Source organism: Heteronotia binoei, chromosome 3, assembly GCF_032191835.1.
Source record: "Heteronotia binoei isolate CCM8104 ecotype False Entrance Well chromosome 3, APGP_CSIRO_Hbin_v1, whole genome shotgun sequence".
Taxonomy (NCBI): Eukaryota; Metazoa; Chordata; class Lepidosauria; order Squamata; family Gekkonidae; genus Heteronotia; species Heteronotia binoei.
In genome coordinates, this window is record NC_083225.1 from 66524727 (window position 1) to 66542786 (window position 18060).

Sequence of the window (18060 nt, forward strand, 5' to 3'; positions counted from 1 at the left end):
CCTTATCCTGAACAACTGTTGTATCCCATGCTTACCATAAGTGCTAGATAAGTCCTTATCTTAGGCAGGACAATACAGATGAGAAAAACTATGTTGGGATAAGAAATTTCAGCCCAGGGTGGTTTGGTTGCCTGTCTCAGAAAAATAGAAATTGCATTTCACAATGTAAATAAAGTTAATTGTTTAGTGGCAAGCAGAATAATGGCTTAAAGAAAAAGTAATCCAAAATACTATCCAGCAGCCCATTTGTATGGAAGCTGATGAAAATATAAATAGGTTTCAAAAGGACAAAGTCACATTTTGGTTTCAGCAGAGCCCTTGGAGTAACATATTGCCCAAAACAAGCTATATGATTAATAATTATTATTTGCTCCTAGACTGTGTTTAAGTCCTTGGGGGTATTGCAGTTATTTTTACCTCTTGTTTTGGATTATTGTGTATCTTTTCGGTCTCCTCCATAGCCCACCCACCATTTATCTTCCACCTTTTGCATCCAGTAATGAGAGACCTCAGTTCAGAGATCAATGCATCTGATTATCTAGTTCTTGATCTTTTTGCTCGGAGCATGACAGCCACCCACAGTGCTAATTAACAGGTGACACATATTGGTTTAAAGGCAAGGATGGTGGCTACAGCTGCGCCTTCCTTCGTTTCTCAGCTGACGCTAGGGCATGCAAACTTCTTCAAGGCAGAATATGTGGAATATGGAGAATATGGAGGGGAGTGTGAGTGATTTGTGCTGATCTGTATGGATTAATGTTTCTTATAATGTCACATGCTTTACAGCAAATATATTAACAGAATATTTCAAAACCTGCATTTACATGGTAACATTATTGGTAAATTATTGTGTTACATACTATGTCTTTCTGGCATTTCAGACTGTGAAGACTGGAGACAGCTTTTTAGCTTAGTGTGACTTAGTGATATAGCACTTCTTACTAATGATGAAATGATACTGAAGTTAAGAACTTTGTTTCTGCTCAACATTTGTTTTACATTTTAGTTGCAGCTGCTTTGTGTTTCCTAATTTTAAAGGAGACATGATGCTTTAATTTTTAACAGGATCCATTAACAAATGCATTTGAGATTTAATATGAACCTGACAGGCTATCAGTTCCTACAAAAACAAGTTCTGTTGTTTTGATTCCTGGGCAGAAGGCAGATGAGGGATGTGTGAGATCCTGACTATGTCTTGGTGGGCACCTAATATTTTACATATTAACAAACAAGGCTGTGTGTTGTGGTGATAGGTGTGGTCTATGCAAATGAATTCCTGCTGGGCTTTTTCTTAAAAAAAAAATAAAGCCCTGGATAGGATAATTCAAAGAGGAAGGCAGTAGCTGGAACATTGTGTGATGGTTCATTTGACTTGATTCAAAAGAGTATGACCAGGTTTTTGGTGGAATCTGGAGGTAGGCTAAGAGTCCTGGGATTACCCTAGGAGGTAAAAAAGCAGATTGAGAGAGACTTTGTGAACAGCCTGAAATGGCGTTAGCCTGCAGCCTGCTGACATGGACCTTGTCATGATGACCCCTGCTGATCTAGGCTCATTCATCAAAGAAGGAAACAAATGAGCTGGAAGGAAAGACAGGAACACTGGCTGAGGTGGATAAGAGGGCCATGAAAGCCCCAGCACCAAAGAATTTCCTTCAGATCTAGAACCTCTGGCTCTGACATCCAATGTGCCTGTAATTGGGGCCTTGACACTGGGAGATGTGGTGCCCGTTGGGTTGCCAAGTCCAATTCAAGAAATATCTGGGGACATTGGGGGTGGAGCCAGGAGACGTTGGGGGTGGAGCCAGGAACAAGGGCGTGACAAGCATAATTGAACTCTAAGAGAGTTCTGGCCATCACATTTAAAGGGACAGCACACCTTTTTAAATGTCTTCCTTCCATAGGAAATAATGAAGGATAGGAGCACCTTCTTTTGGGGCTCATAGAATTGGACCCCCTGGTCCAATCGTTTTGAAAATTGGGGGGTACTTTGGGGAGAGGCACTAGATACTATACTGAAAATTTGGTGCCTCTACCTCAAAAAACAGCTCCCCCAGAGCCCCCGAAACCTCCAGATCAGTTCCCCATTATACCTTATGAGAATCGATCTCCATAGGGAATAATGAAGTGCTCAGCAGACGTTTCCCTCCCCCCCCCCCATGAGGGATTGGCCTCTCTACTCACGAGTTGCATGTTTTGTGTTTGTAATAGTTAACGTTGGTAATAAAATAGAGATCCTTTAAAAGTACTTTCGGTAACATACAAAATTATATGTTCCCATCAAGTTGTTCTAATTTTATATTCTATATGTTCAGGAAGTTATCTAGAAGTAGTCTGAAAATTATTTTCAAATCAGGGTTTTCAAAAGGCTGGGGACAGAAGTTAAGTTAGTCCTTAACTTGATATTCTCTGTTGATTGGTCTGTTGAAATTTATGTTGTAGGGTCACTAGAACAAAGGACTTGACATTTTATACTTATGTTACTTTATAAAGTACTAAGCACACTGATTATGCTATTTAAATAACATTAATTGGAGTGCTTAAAATTTTGTGGATTATTTGAGGGACACTTAAGAGCAGGATTCTTGTGGTTATTTTAACTACATGAAGTAGCTTTCATTGCTAAAGTCTCTTTGGCTGCATTTTAAACAAACCTGGCAAAATTGCTTACAGAAATCTAGGGGTATTGTTTGCTGTTTGGTACTGAATAGGGGATGAGTGCATTTCTAAGTCTCAAAAGTAAAGAGTATCTAAAATATTAAATGAATGCATCAAATTGTATTTCTTCCTGTAGACCTCCATAGGAGCACTTTTTATAGTGTGAATGTGAAATTATTCACCTTACAAAATGGCTCCTATGAAATACTTTCTTGTTTTATATCAGAGAATCATCGAGACGGAAGGGTCATATGGGACATCCAGTCCAACCCTGCTCAAAGCATCCCTGTCAAGTGTTTGTCCAGCCACTGCTTGAAAATTACCATTGATTCTGCTAATATTCAGGGTTTTATTCATTTTGGGAGGTGGGGGTTGGCTGTCAAGTTGCAGCTAAATTATGGTGGCCCAATAGGGTTTTCAAGGCAAAAGACTAACAGAGGTGCCAATGCCTTCTTACGCATAACAGCCCTGGACTTCCTTGGTGGTCTCCCATCCAAATACTAACCAGGGCCAACCCTGCTTAGCTTACAATCTCTGACGAGATAGGGCTAGCCTGGGCAATCCAGTTCAGGGCACATTTATACTTTTTTCAAAATATTAATCAAGTAGTGGGGACAGCATTACTGATGTAACAAACACGAATTTGAGCAGACTTCGGAGGATGGTGGAAGACAGCAGGGCCTGGCGTGACTTTGTCCATGGTGTCGCAAAGAGTCGGACTCGACTGTGCGACTGAACAACAGCAAAGTGGGGTCACATAAGAAAAGTACTTTCATGGAATAAAATAGTTAGAAAACAAAGTATACAGATTTCTTTGGTTGTAGTTGAACTAGATTTTGACCAAAAAATGTAAGGTTCCCAGACACATGTTTCATCTTACCTACTACCTTGGGTTTTGAGGAGGCACTAGAAGTTGGCATGTGGAGAAGATGCCTTTTCCCAACAACAGTTTTTCTGTACACATTTTCCCTAAGACAGCTATCACTTGTTTTCTCTTTAATCTTCTAGAAACTCTAAGAAAGTACAGAAGGGTAAAATGGCCAGGGAGATATTTGTAGAAAATACCAGGCAGGCAGGGAAGGAGTTAAGCAACCTGAATATCTCACTGTCATCTTCTCTTATTAGTCTGCTTCTACATTCCTGTTATCTCAGCAGTGCTGGATTAAACCCTGTGGAGGCCCCTAGGCAATCAAAATCTCAGAGGCCCCCTTAAAAATTATCTCAGAGTCGTAATCCTGCTGAAGCCTACAGGCACCTTTTCGAAAACCCCTTTGACAAAGCTTCAAGGAAGAGGCAGAAAGAGGCAAACTTGGCAATGATGCCAGGAGCAGTCACACCAGGCAAGTTGGGCAGAGCACCTCAGTTACTGTCTGCGCATGCAGCCTGGGAGGGCTGCAAGCAGGGATAAAACCAGGGGGGGGGGGAAGCCAGCCTTAGGCCACTAAAGGCATGGGAGCTCATAGGCCAGTGCCCACTTGACCTAATTGTTAATCTGGACCTGTATCTCAGTAAACAACTTCTGATACACACTTATTGAGATGACATCTAGTTCCGCACTTTAGAATTAATCTCTGTTGCATGATCCGCTTGGTTGTCTGTTTTTCAAAAATAAAAAGTACATCTACATATTTAAGTCCCATGTGGGAGTCAAGTTGCACCTTTAAGACCAATCAATTTTTATTTAGAATATAAGCTTTCATGTGCTCTTAAGCACACTTCATCAGATGAGGAATCCAGCACAGTGAGCAAAGCCATACATAGCTGAGCAGAGCCACACATAGCTGGTAAGCAGTGGCCCAGAATGCAACATGGTACAGATTTAAGAACCAATGACAGTGAAGTAAAATTATCTGGTAGGCAGTGGTTTAGAATGTAAAATGGTACAATGACAGAATAGTAAAATTAACAAATTGAGCAAACCTTTGATCTGATAAGCATGAGCATGCGAAAGCAACAAAACAGTAGTATGTCAAAATGTGAGATTGTCTGTCAATGACCTTGGGAGATGGGTTCAATATATGTAATGGGATAAGCAACCAAAGTCCCTGTTTGAGTGTGTCTTTGGTTGCTTATCCCATTACATATATTCAACCCATCTCCCATTGTCACTGACAATCTCACATTTTGACATACTACTGTTTTGTTGCTTTCACATGTTCATGCTACTCAGAGCAAAGGTGTGCTCAATTTGTTAATTTTACTGCATACTGCTGTTTTGTTGCTTTCGTATGCTCATGCTACTCAGAGCAAAGGTTTGCTCAATTTGTTAATTTTACTATTCTGCCATTGTACCATTTTACATTCTAAACCACTGCCTACCAGATAATTTTACTTCACTGTCATTGGTTCTTAAATCTGTACCATGTTGCATTCTGGGCCACTGCCTATCAGCTATGTATGGCTCTGCTCAGCTATGTATGGCTTTGCTCACTGTGCTGGATTCCTCGTCTGATGAAGTGTGCTTAAGAGCACACGGATGTTTACGTTCTAAATAATAATTGGTTGGTCTTAAAGGTGCAACTTGACTCCTGCTTTGTTCAACTGCTTCAGACCAACACGGCTGCCCACTTGGATTTAAGTCCCATGTGTAACTCCACAGTAAGACTTCGCTATTGAAATCTGACAACCCTATCTGGGCCTGTGACTGACCTCATTCAGGGGATCTTTTTAATATCAAAATCTGAATGCTTTAACTGTAATATAAATCAAAGTATGCAGGGTCAAGTTATAATTATATGTAAATAAGTTATTCCATGAAAATACTTTTCACATTTAGCCACTAATGGAAGACTGCCTTGATAGACTAAAAATCAGCTTCATAGATGCCACTGATCTTTCTTTTTTTATCTTAACCTGTCTGGGACCCAGTGCAGTTTTTTGTATGAACCCTTCCATCCTTGATAATATAATATGTATGTAAAACCATTAAAACTAAGTTGTGGGGTTTTTTAAAAAAAGAAAGAAAAGGGAAATTAGAGTTCTCATCTCTCAGAGAACTAGGCCATTAAGTAGATACAACACCATCATGTTAATTAAGAGGGCTTTTTCTTTTTTTGCTTAGAGAAGTGCTAAGAAGAGAAGATCAATACAGCAAAAACTCTTTTCACCATGGAGCAAAGGGAATTGGAACAGATCCACTTGTGCTTTCAGACCTTAAATGCTGGAGTGTGATGTCATTAAGAAAACCGTCTGAGAGCTGAAAAATAAACCAAGCAAACTAATATTGTTTTAGATGCAGGGAAAGGGGGGAGAAGGTTATATACCAATGTTATCTGGAACAGTAGCTTATGCTTTATGACAGTGTTCTGATATCCAAGCCCCGGATTCAGTAGGAGCTCACAGGAGCACAGCTCCTAAACCTTTTCCTTTCTACTTATCCGTTGAATAGTAGGTGCAGCTGCATAACAATCCCTAGATGAGCTCCTCCACCTATTTTTCTGCTGATATCTGAGACAGGGTTTTCCTGAAGTAAACTTCACTCTTAAATCCAAAATGTTATGTTTTAGAGACTCTCAGAAGAATAGGGTTGCTAGGTACTAGTGGTTGATTGGGGGAGGAGAAATTTACCAGCAGCAGAGGCCAAGGCCTCCATCACTGGTGATGTGGCAACATCACTTCCGTGGGGATGTGCTGATATTTGGGCAAAAATTGTATGGGAAAGCTTTTACCATACAGTTTTTGCCCTAAATACCAGTTTCTGCATGTTGCCAGCAACATGATGTCACTGCATCTCCGGCAATAGAGACCTAGGCATCAATTTGCTGTTTTAAGTCGCCCTGCTGAATGGTACCACACAGGGAGCTTCCACCCCTGGTTAGGGTCTAGGACCCCTACAGAGGAGCTATGTGTTTCCACAGAACCTAGAGACGTGTACTGTTTTCTTCTGTAAATCCTGTATCATTTATCTTGCTTGCTTTGTTCAGTTTATCACATCATTTGTTATATGTATAGATCCGTTAATCACTTCTGGAAGAGACTGCAAGTTTCACTAGTTGCTCATAGACAATGGTTTTCAACTTTTTAGCTTAAACAAATCCAGGGCTTTTTTTTTTTAGCAGAAACGCACAGGAACACAGTTCTGGCTGCCTTGGTGTCAGGGGGTGTGGCCTAATATGCAAATGAATTCCTGTTGAGCTTTTTCGACAAAGTCCTATGTTAAACAATGGTGGCATCAAGGGGTGTGGCCTAATATGCAAATGAGTTCTTTCTGGGCCTTTTCTACCAAAAAAGCCCTGAACAAATCCTTTTTGTGTCAAGTTTTCTGGTATAAAGCAGCTGGGCACCTGAGACACTTCTGGGTCATATTTTAAGATTGAGTTGATGTGAAGCAGTAGCTAGGCTTGTTGTTGTAGAAAGATAAAACCTGCTGCTCACATAAGAAGCAGTGGTTTATGAGATGGGAGTGTGGTTGGTTGGCAAAGTTCTTTACAAGGTAATGTCTAATCAATTACTGATTGATAGGTATTCATGGAAAGCTGCAAAGAATGAATGAAGCCAAGTTGTAGTAAAAATCTGCATAAAACAGGGCCAACCAAATCAAACATTGCAAACAATATATGAGCCAATAAAATGGTTGTAAAATGGCCAGGGTAAAGACAACTTCCTTCAGTCTTTTCTGGACTGAGTTCAGTTTGGTGGATCTTATCCAGCCAATTTCTACAAACATTTGTTCATTAAAAATAACTTATATCTCTGTCTTTTAATTGTTTTCTAAATGGAGTATTTGTGGTTTGTTCAAACAATCTTGTGAGGAAGATTTAACTGTCACATTTTGTTGTCATTTTACAAAGGGAAAACTGAGATTGTCTGTTAGATTTTGTACTATATAAAAACTTTGTTATTATACAACTTCCTGCAACATTATTCTATAGTGTATGGAGAATTGCAATTCAGGAACTTCTTAAGAGACTTGTGTGTGGTTTGTGCAATGTTTGAAATGTTGCCAAGAGAGATAAGAAAGTGAAGGGGGTTGTTTCAGAGGGAGAGAAACAAATGGAGGCTCATTTACCTTTCTTTGTAAATAAATAGACTTTTGTTACTGTGTTTGTCATACATCAATGTGATTCTTTGTCCTGTAATGCTAAATCATGGAATGGCACAAAAAGAGCTATTCTCAACAGAGCTGCAGTTGTGAAAGTTACCTTCAGAGAGAATTTTTGTTTCTTGACTTAATTTCTGTGATTCAGGGTGGTTAGTATAAGGTTTTTTTAAATCATTGTATCATTTTAATGATTGTTACAATTGTTATTTGTTATCATTATTATTTATAATTCATTGTCACAATTTTGCTGTTGGCCTACTTTATGAGCCCCCTTTTCTTCATTTGGAGGAAGGTGGGAGATAAAAATATTAAATATTTCCTCTTGCTTTGTAAATTGTCACAAATTCTATTTATCTTGCTGAGGAAAGGGAAAAGCCATCCAACCAGTCTGCTATCAAGCCATCTAGTACAAAAAGGCTGTCAATCTTTGGAACAAGTGATCTTGCCATTTGCCTGCCTTTGGTTGGAAGATGGCCTCCACAGTGACATTATAGGAATTTCCCCATTTCTCTATAGATTCTAGGTAAAATTTCTGAGGTAAAAACTGCAGTCCCCCCAAACTCCACCCTTTCCAACTGCCATCATTAAATTCTCCCAACATTTGCTGACGCAGTGCTGATAGCCTGTTTACAAGCTCTAGCATGTGCTACTGCTGCACACAGAAAACCAAAATATCCATCATAGCAGATCTGTTTAACCATCACTGCTACATTCATAAATTTTGGCAGATTTTTTTCCCCCATGACAGGCATGAGCACTGCTTGTTGTCATAACTTTTTGGGCAACTCCCTGTTTATACAGACGGTGAAATCAATAACATTTTGGTCACTGCTCCCAAGCGGCGCAATCACTTTTACATCTCTCACCAAGTCTTGGGCATTACTTAGGACCAAATCCAGGATCACCCCATCTCTGGTAGGTTCTGAGACCATCTGCTCCATAGCACAGTCATTGAGAGCATCAAGAAACTCAATCTCTTTCTCTCGACCAGAACACATAGTGATCCAATCAATCTGCGGGTAGTTAAAATCACCTATTACAACACAGTTTTTACGTTTAGCCACTATCTTTAAGCCTTCCATCATATTATAATCGTCCTCTCTCTTTTGATTTGGTGGGCGATAACAAACTCCCATAGTTAAATTTCCTTTGGGGCCCTCTATTTCAACCCAAAGCATTTCTAAAAGGGAATCTAATTCTCTGACCTCAGTCTTACTGGACCGTATATTCTCTCTGACATACAGAGCCAACCCACCTCCAACCCTTCCCTCCCTATCCTTCCGATATAACTTATATCCAGGAATCACTGTGTCCCACTGATTCTCCTCATTCCACCAAGTTTCTAAAATTCCCACAATGTCTGTTTTCTCCCAACATTAAACATTCCAATTCACCAATTTTACTTTGAACACTTCTAGCATTTGCATACAAACATCTATAATTTCCCAGGCAAGCTAGGCCCGCCGCCTTCCTCCTGCCGCCTTGAGACTCTGGCAGACAGTCCATACTGTTTGTCACCATCACAGTGGACAACTCTGATCCGTTACCCGGTAGAAAAATAGCAGCTAACCCTTCATCTCTTTGAGAAGAGTCCTTCCGAACCAGAGACATTTCATCTCCTGTTGGCTTTCCCCCAAGATTTAGTTTAAAAACTGCTCTGCCACCTTTTTGATTTTAAGCGCCAGCAGCCTGGTTCCATCCGGGGACAAGTGGAGACCGTCTCTTTTGTACAGCTCCCGCTTGTTCCAGAAAGCAGCCCAGTGCCTAACAAACTTAAACCCTTCCTCCTTACACCATCGTCTCATCCATACATTGAGACTTCTAATTTGTGCCTGTCTCTCCTGCCCTGCATGTGGAATAGGTAGCACTTCTGAGAAGTCTACCTTGGAGGTCCTGGCCTTAAGTCTCCCGCCTAGCAGCCTAAATTTTTCCTCCAGGACCTCACGACTGCATTTCCTCACATCGTTGGTGCCAACATGCACCACGACCACAGGCTCCTCCCCAGCGCTGTCTATCAGCCTATCTACTACAGAACTGTGTGCTGGTTTTTTGTTGGCTACTTTTGTATTTTTTGAAGATCGAAAGAAGCATAGATTTTGATAAAATAAATACGCTGATATAATGACTGTAGTAGATTTCCTGAACTAATGCTACACAGGTGATATTATATTATGACAGCTATTACTCTGCATTGAAAACTCCTTTTTCTCCTGATTTAAGACAATTTCAAATATATGTTCCAGTTTGGACAATTTTGTGTCAGTGAATAAAAACCATTTTTCTTTTTTTCTGTTAAATGTTTGTTTTGATTTCTTTGTTTTTAGACCTTTGTTTTAATCCTAGCTTTAATTAGAACATCAGAGTTTCCTTTCAAATAAGGTAGAATTTTTGATAGAAATAAGACAGTTTTTTTCTCAAGGAAAAATAAGGGGGATTTAGTTATTAGCTGTACTATATGAACTACAAATTACTACAACAAATAAAATTAATATGTGGGAAGAAGAATCATCATTTACAATGACTGTAAAACTGTTGGAGGAAAATCAATCTGAATTGTTGATTAATTATATTTGAGCAGTGAAATAAAAGCACTGCATAGCTCCAAAGAACTGTTCACATAAATAATGCAGAGACATCTGCTAGACTCGTGCATGACCTTCAGCTTTGGGGGAACCTGTGGATGAGCATAGCTGATTTAAAGCAGCAGATGCTAATATGAGCAACAGGAATTGCTAAATTAGAGTTTCAGCGAGCAAAGGTTATACAAGTTGTCAAAAAAAAAAAAAAGACAAACACATGACAGATATTTAGCAAAGAACTTGTTTGTATCAGTTTACTCTTATATAGTTTAATGCAATGTTCTTGATTTTAATCACAAAGTATACAATGGGTATGAGAGCTATAGATATTGAAAAATATACAGATGAAAGAGATGATTGCTCTAAAGCAGTGTTTCGCAAAGTGGGTGATATTGCCCACTGGGAGGTGCTGGAATGATCCAGGGTAGTAGCCTTGGGTGCAGTTGGGGGGTGGTGAATAAAAATAAGGGGGGGTGGAAGCGTAAAGGGAAAAGAGAAGAGAAGAGAGTGGGAGGTGACAAAACATCAGGTTTCTGGGAGGGGTCCAGAATTTCTAATTTAGAGAAAAATTCCAATTAACAAAAATAGAGATTTCCTTTTTGTCTGCCGCTTAGTGTGAATTCACCCAATTAGACTAGTAATGAGGACCAGAAGACCTTCCAATTAAAATATAAGAAGGATGCAGTTTAGAGAGCCGGTTTGGTGTAGTGGTTAAGTGTGCGGACTCTTATCTGGGAGAACTGGGTTTGATTCCCCACTCCTCCACTTGCAGTTGCTGGAATGGCCTTGGATTAGCCTTAGCTCTAGGAGTTATCCTTGAAAGGGCAGCTTCTGTGAGAGCTCTCTCAGCCCCACCCACTTCACAGGATGTCTGTTGTGGGGGAGGAAGGGAAAGGAGATTGTGAGCCACTCTGAGATTCAGGGTGGAGGGCAGGATATAAATCCAATATCATCATCATCATTTACAAGACAGAATTTTAAAAAAATAGAGGTGTACAGACAAACAAGAAACACAGAAACAAAAAACCTTACTAGTCTATCCTAGCCAATACGTGCTACAGCTAGCAGTTTCTCAAGGTTGCTTGCAGTTTCTCTCTCATCAATACAGTTCAAGTCAGGACAATGGAAGCATTGAGGCAACTACACAAACTTTTCTGAAGAGTTCCAACCTGTAGCTTTCTCCTCACAAGGTTTTCTGCAGAGCGTCAAGCTTCTTACAGTCCTCTGTTGCTTCTGTTGATTTCAGCTAATTGCAATGCCCCAGACACAGAGTGTCTTCTATAGGACCAGTGTGTGGGAGTAGGCGGGGTAGGTGACCACTTAGGGTGCCACCCTGCGAGGGGGTAATGCTGGGTGCCCCTTACTCCCCCTTCTTATCTGGCATGATTGCGCCAGCCAGCAGGGAAGCTGAGAACCCTGGATGCTTTTCTTTGCAGGGCAACGTTGCCTGCACTTGTCAGAGGCTTCCAAGGAAACCTTTGAAGAGTGCCCCATTTTACCACTACCTGGTGCTTTTGGGTTGAAAGAGGCTGGGTGGCGGCACCTTCCCATTGCGCTAGTCGGAGCTGTAGATTTCCTGGGGGAAACTGAGTATTTTTTTTCTGAAAAGGGGGCGTTAGGCCTAATAAGTTTTGGGAACCTCTGCTCTAAAGGACAGCTATGACCATCTTCAAGTAATAGTTCAAAAACATATGATTTGGATATAAAATGGATTAAGAAGAAAGTGGGATGGGAAAATAGTAGAAGAACATAGTAAAATAGCACCCTGTCTGATTAGCTGGGGAAACTATCCTTTGTTTTGGAAAGTATTGTGTAACATTAGAGAATTATATGATTTGTATCATGGTACCATGTTAAGTATTAGTAAATGCAGTTTCAGGCATAAAACCAACATAGGAACAGAAGAGAAGCCATGTTGGATCAGGCCAATGGACCATGCAGTCCAACACTGTGTCATACAGTGGCCAAAACTCAGGTGCCATCAGGAGGTTCACCAGCAGGAGGTTCACCAGTATTACTCTTACTTGGTTTCTTATCCCCCTCACCACATAACTGGCATAGCAACATGGTTTATAGACTACAGGGAAGTAATAAATAGCATTCTTTGCGCTTTAGTGTCAAGATAGAATAATGTTTTACCCCAAATGCTATGCCATGTTACTGAATAAGCAAAGATATGTTATTATTTAAAATTTAGTTCAAAATATATCTCTGCTGTTTGCTCTTCAGTGTTTGCATATAATTTTTTTCATGTTACATTTTTGTGTTTAACTGAGTGAGTCAAAGGAGCAAATGGTGAAAAAGACAGCCAACTTGAACTGTTAAAATGTAGTATGAGGAGCAAACCACATGTGCCAAAGAAGATCATTTGTTAACATCTATCATGGTTTTTTAAAGGACTAAAAGCAACCACAAAGGAATCCCAGATTTTAATTGGAACCACAATACTGCATAGGGTTGCCACATCCCTCCTGGTAACCAGGGGATGGGAGGACTTAACAGGAGAAAGAGGAAGGCCAGTCCACATTGCCAGCATCACACAGGAAGTAACATTATCATGCCAGCAATGTCTGGGTGATGCTTTGGTATTTGGGAAAAAACTGTGGTAAAACCAGTTTCTACCATAGAGATTTTGCCCAAATACTAGAGCATCACCTGCAAGTTACTGTGGATATGATGTCACTTCCTGTGCGACTCCAGCAACAAGGCCTAGGCCTCTTCCTACTGGTAAGTCCCCATGCTGGCCAGCTGATGAGTGGCTAGGGGCAGGGCCTCCACTGGGGGGGTAGTCTGGTAACCCTAACACTATATAAGAGGGTTAAGCATTTTCCTTATGCTGCTTTCAGTTGCTTTCTGCTCCCTCATCTTCCCACATATCCTGCAGTGGGAAATATACCCCATGTACCCACACAGTATAATTTTTTTTTTTAGCAGGGGCAGCTGAAGTTAGGGGAAATGGTGCAGGAGAAAGACACAATTCCAAAATGGTGCCCCATGGCTATTTTTATCCCATTTAAAACAACCATGCAAGATATTTACTATAGAATTCCTGCATCACATTTAATTTGACTCTGGATGTTCTTGAACTGTAAACATTAGGAACCTAGGGAGGAAACAGTTACTTGGGAGTGCAAAATACAAAAGGCAGGCTGGAACAACAGATTTATCTCTGTAGCAGGTGCTTGAATTCCAGGACCTGTTTTGCATTGGTCTGCTTGCTTCCTTTCTTTGCAACAGTTGCATAGTATTGTAAGAAATCCCTGTAAGAAAATATGTGTGAGCTCTTTTAAAATTCTAAGTACTCATTCACATAACTCTAGAAATGTAGAAAAGTTTTTACAGTTCTTCTGAACAATAAAAATATTACTGGTGCTTCAAATTTTTATTACTGAAGTTCCGCTGCTGTGCAAATGTAAATGAATGAATGAGCATAGAAAACCATTTTTTTTTTCTTCAAAAGCATGCATTTCAATATAAATGCTGGCATTAAAAATCTGTGTTGGTCACTTTTTCTTTCAACAGAGCGTGGATCACACTTCTTGCAAACCTCATTATATTGAGGTGGGATTAAGATGAGCATAACCAGTGACGAAGTGAATTTCTTGGTGTATCGCTATCTACAGGAGTCAGGTAATTTTTTATAATTATAAGCATGCATTGAATGTCTTTGAGAGCATTTTTAACAAAACAGTTTTGCCAGTGCTGTTTTGCAAACTACACAGAGAGTTTAATGAATGGCTGATTTTTTTAACCCACTGAGGGCAGCCTTTTTAAAAAGTTTATGAATATTACCTATTTACACATTTCTGAAGGACACATGTAGAACAGTTAGATTTTCGCTTTAAATCAAGTTTGCTTTTCTGGGCCAAACTGAACAAGATGCAGGAGAACCATGAACAGTATTCTCCCAATAATTTTCTTTTTTATTATTAAATGTAGCCATACTTCTTCCCTCGATCCTGTAAGGTTCTTACACATCCCTCCCTCCCTCCCTCCCTGTCATTACCACTATATACAGAAGCAGGTTTTCTTATCTAGGTGGATAGCAGCTTGAGACCAGTTTTACTCAAAAATGGCCTGAAAGAAGTTAACTGAGTCATTAAACAGAAATACAAAATAGGCATTCACATTGATTTGAAAAATAAGAAAGAAGAATGAAAAATGTGAAGAGTTAGGCTTTGTTGACTGATATTGTAAGGTCTGTGTTTGCTTCTTAGAATGTTTGGAGGGGTCTAATCTTGTTGAGGAACAAATTCTCCTACTCTATGGACTATATTATTTCCAGATGTGCCAAGGTTGTGATTGATACATGCGTGGAGCCAGTGCATATACTCTTAAATGAATTATTTTGGAAAGTGGCAATGAAATTCTAGATATTGTAGTTGTCAATTTACAATATATGGAATCACTATTAAAATTCCTGTGTGCCTTTGATAGAACTTGAATTTGAATTCAGGCAATCTTAAAAGAAGGAAGTGTTTTAAATTATTCATTTGACTAGAAATAGAGTTTTTTCTTGCTTCTTTCTAGATATTTTCACTGCAGATATGAAACAAACTATTGAAATCTGACTACTTGGCATGTAGAATATTAAAGAGGTAGACCATTTTTAACTACACTTTTCTCAGCAGTTAGTTATTTTGGAAGTTACTGATACATTATTTTAAAAAAAACTTAAGGCAGGCTGCAGTGTGCCAGAGTAGAATTTCAGGAAAAGTATTTCAGCTGGGGAAAAAAGTGACAGTGACCATCTGTGGAAAATTTCAGTGTTTGAAAGCCTTGCTGGCTCATTACAGTATGTCAACAGTGACAGCCTATTCATGGCTGCTGTTTACAGGTGGTTGTTATGACCGACTGCAGAACACTGCTTAGGGCTAAGCATGATCTTCCTTGCTTTAGAAATGAACCTGGATATGTCTCCATTACCTCAGTTAACCTTTCCCCCAAGGAACAAATTGAAAGATAATGTTCATGTGTGTTGCTAAAAGAGGGTCTGCTTTGCACCCAACCATAGAAAAAGATCTTATATTTTTCTGACCAGCTTATGTAACTTGGTTGAATGGAAGGGGGGAAAAACACCCTTCTGTTCTTCAGGTCAAATGTTACATTAACTTAAAACAAAATATGTAAAATGTTTGCTTTATAATTCTTTGTTCTTCTACAGTCCTGCCACAAGCAAGTAGGTTTGTCAAAAGCCTAAATAAGGCTAGTCAAAAGATCCTTTCTTAGCTTATTGAAACTTCTATCATGTTCCTACTGAGCCCTAAGTTCCTCCAAATTCTTACAGTTTCCAATAGGATCAGTTACCAAAGTAAGAAGGTGTAACTGTTTTTATATGAAGCCATGCTTATAGTTTTGGCAGCTGTGTGAAATATACATGTCTGGCTCTACAGTTCTCTCAGATAACTTGTAATACAGGATGCATTTCTGGGAATTGTGGAAATAATAGTAGTAACACATTGGTTCCCACCTTTAAAATAACATAACAATGTATTAACTGAGGTATGCCATAAATAGGAAAAGGAAAGTAAGGCTGTATGGCCATCTACAAACTACATATATTAGTACACTGCATCATCTTATAAAACTAATAGCATTTCAAACACACATTCATATTATTGTTTCAACTTTATTGATTGACCCTGCTGAATAAGTGCCTTTATTCAGCTCTTTATATTAATTAAAGGCCCAGTTTAGCAGACACTGTCCAGACAAAAGGGTTGTTGGAGCATGGTAGGGATTATTTGCTGTTAAATTAATCATAGTAGTGAGATTGACAACCCAGTTCAGAAATTAGGACTTCCCTCCTTGGAGAATTGTATATGGTATTATATTTATTGCATTAAGGTTATCAACTGGAAACAGTCATATACCTCACCTAATTCCCTTTTATTTATTTTTATTTGAAAATAAGTGGTTCTGCCAAGTCTCCCAGGCTGTAGGGTTAGGAAAACTGAAGAACTTTGTCCTTGCTGGCATTTAGTAATAGACATGGAGAGCGGTTAAGTTGCCAAAGCTGTCCTGGTAAATTTCCAGAGAATCCTACACATGAGATGAAAGGAGAAGCTTTCTTCTCTCCCTCTATGTAGTTGGAATGAAGAAGATTGTGTTGTAGTGGATGAGGATTTGGGGGGACTCAGTCTTCACTCTGTCATGCAGCCTGTTGGGTACTTTTTAGCCAGTTACCTTCTTAGCTTAATCTACTTAATAGAGTAGTTGTGAGGAGATACCCAGAGAGGTAGGGGAACTTGTCGTTGTGAGAACAGACAGGGAAAAAACCCTGATCTTTTTATGCAAAAGGTGGGATTAAAAAAATATGATCTATGTGTCATACTTTTATCCCATCCTTTCTTTCCTGATATAAGGGCAGTGTACATGGTTCTTCTGTTCATATTCAGATTCATAGACAGAGATAATAATCTGGAGAAGGAGGAATTTAGAACATTTACCACTGTGGATGGTGAAAGTTCACCAGAGCTTCACAGGTTGCCACTGGAGTCCTCTTCCACTCCTCCATAACGACATCACATAGCTGGTGGATGTTAGAGACCTTGCACACCTCCACCCTCCATTTCAGGATGCCCCACAGATGCTCAATAGGGTTTAGGTCTGGAGACATACTTGGCCAGTCCATCACCTTTACCCTCAGCTTCTTTAGCAAGGCAGTGGTTGTTTTGGAGGTGTGTTTGGGGTCATTATCATGTTGGAATACTGCCCTGAGGCCCAGTCTCCGAAGAGAGGGGATCATGCTCTGCTTCAGTATGTCACAGTACATGTTGGCATTCATGGTTCCCTCAATGAACTGTAGCTCCCCAGTGCTGGCAGCATTCAGGCAGCCCCAGACTATGACATTCCCACCACCATGCTTGACTGTAGGCAAGACACACTTGTCTTTGCACTCCTCACCTGGTTACCGCCACACACGCTTGACACCACCTGAACCAAATAAGTTTATCTTGGTCTCATCGGACCACAGGACGTGGTTCCAGAAATACATTTCCTTAGTCTTCTTGTCTGCAGTAAACTGTTTGTAGGCTTTCTTGTGCATCATCTTTAGAAGAGGCTTCTTTCTGGGATGACAGCCCTGCAGACCAATTTGATGCCGTGTGCGGCGTATGGTCTGAGCACTGACAGGCTGACCCCCCACCCCTTCACCCTCTGTAGCAATGCTGGCAGCACTCATATGTCTATTCCCCAAAGCCAACCTCTGAATATGACGCTGAGCACGGGCACTCAACTTCTTTGATCGACCATGACGAGGCCTGTTCTGAGTGGAACCTATCCTGTTAAACCACTGTATGGTCTTGACCACCATGCTGCAGCTCAGTTTCAGGGTCTTGGCAATCTTCTTATAGCCTAGGCCATCTTTATGTAGAGCAACAACTCATTTTTTCAGATCCTCAGAGAGTTCATTGCCATGAGGTGCCATGTGGAACTTCCAGTGACCAGTATGAGGGAGTGAGAGCAATAAGCTGTTCCCCTTCACACCTGATACCTTGTACCGCTAACGAGTCACATGACACTAGGGAGGGAAAACGGCTACTTGGGCCCCATTTGGACATTATCACTTAGGGGTGTACTCACTTTTGTTGCCAGCAGTTTAGACATTAATGGCTGTGTGTTTCGTAATTCTGAGGGGACAGCACATTTACACTGTTATACAAGCTGTAAACTCACTACTTCACATTGTAGCCAAGTGTCACTTCTTCAGTGTTGTCACATGAAAAGATATACTTAAATATTTAATACTTAAATACAAAATGTGAGGGGGTGTACTCACTTCTG

The 18060-nt window shown here is 40.1% G+C and overlaps 1 protein-coding gene across 10 annotated transcripts in view; it reads left to right on the top strand.

Annotated features, from left to right (window-relative positions):
* Positions 1–18060, top strand: part of TBL1X (transducin beta like 1 X-linked) — a 191788-nt gene that overhangs the window by 133216 nt on the left and 40512 nt on the right. For all 10 annotated transcript variants that reach the window (XM_060233936.1, XM_060233940.1, XM_060233937.1 and 7 more), the window contains one exon: positions 13798–13905. In XM_060233936.1, coding sequence (XP_060089919.1) covers positions 13848–13905 — 58 coding nt within the window. In that variant the 5' untranslated portion in view covers positions 13798–13847. The remainder of the gene's footprint in view (positions 1–13797; positions 13906–18060) is intronic.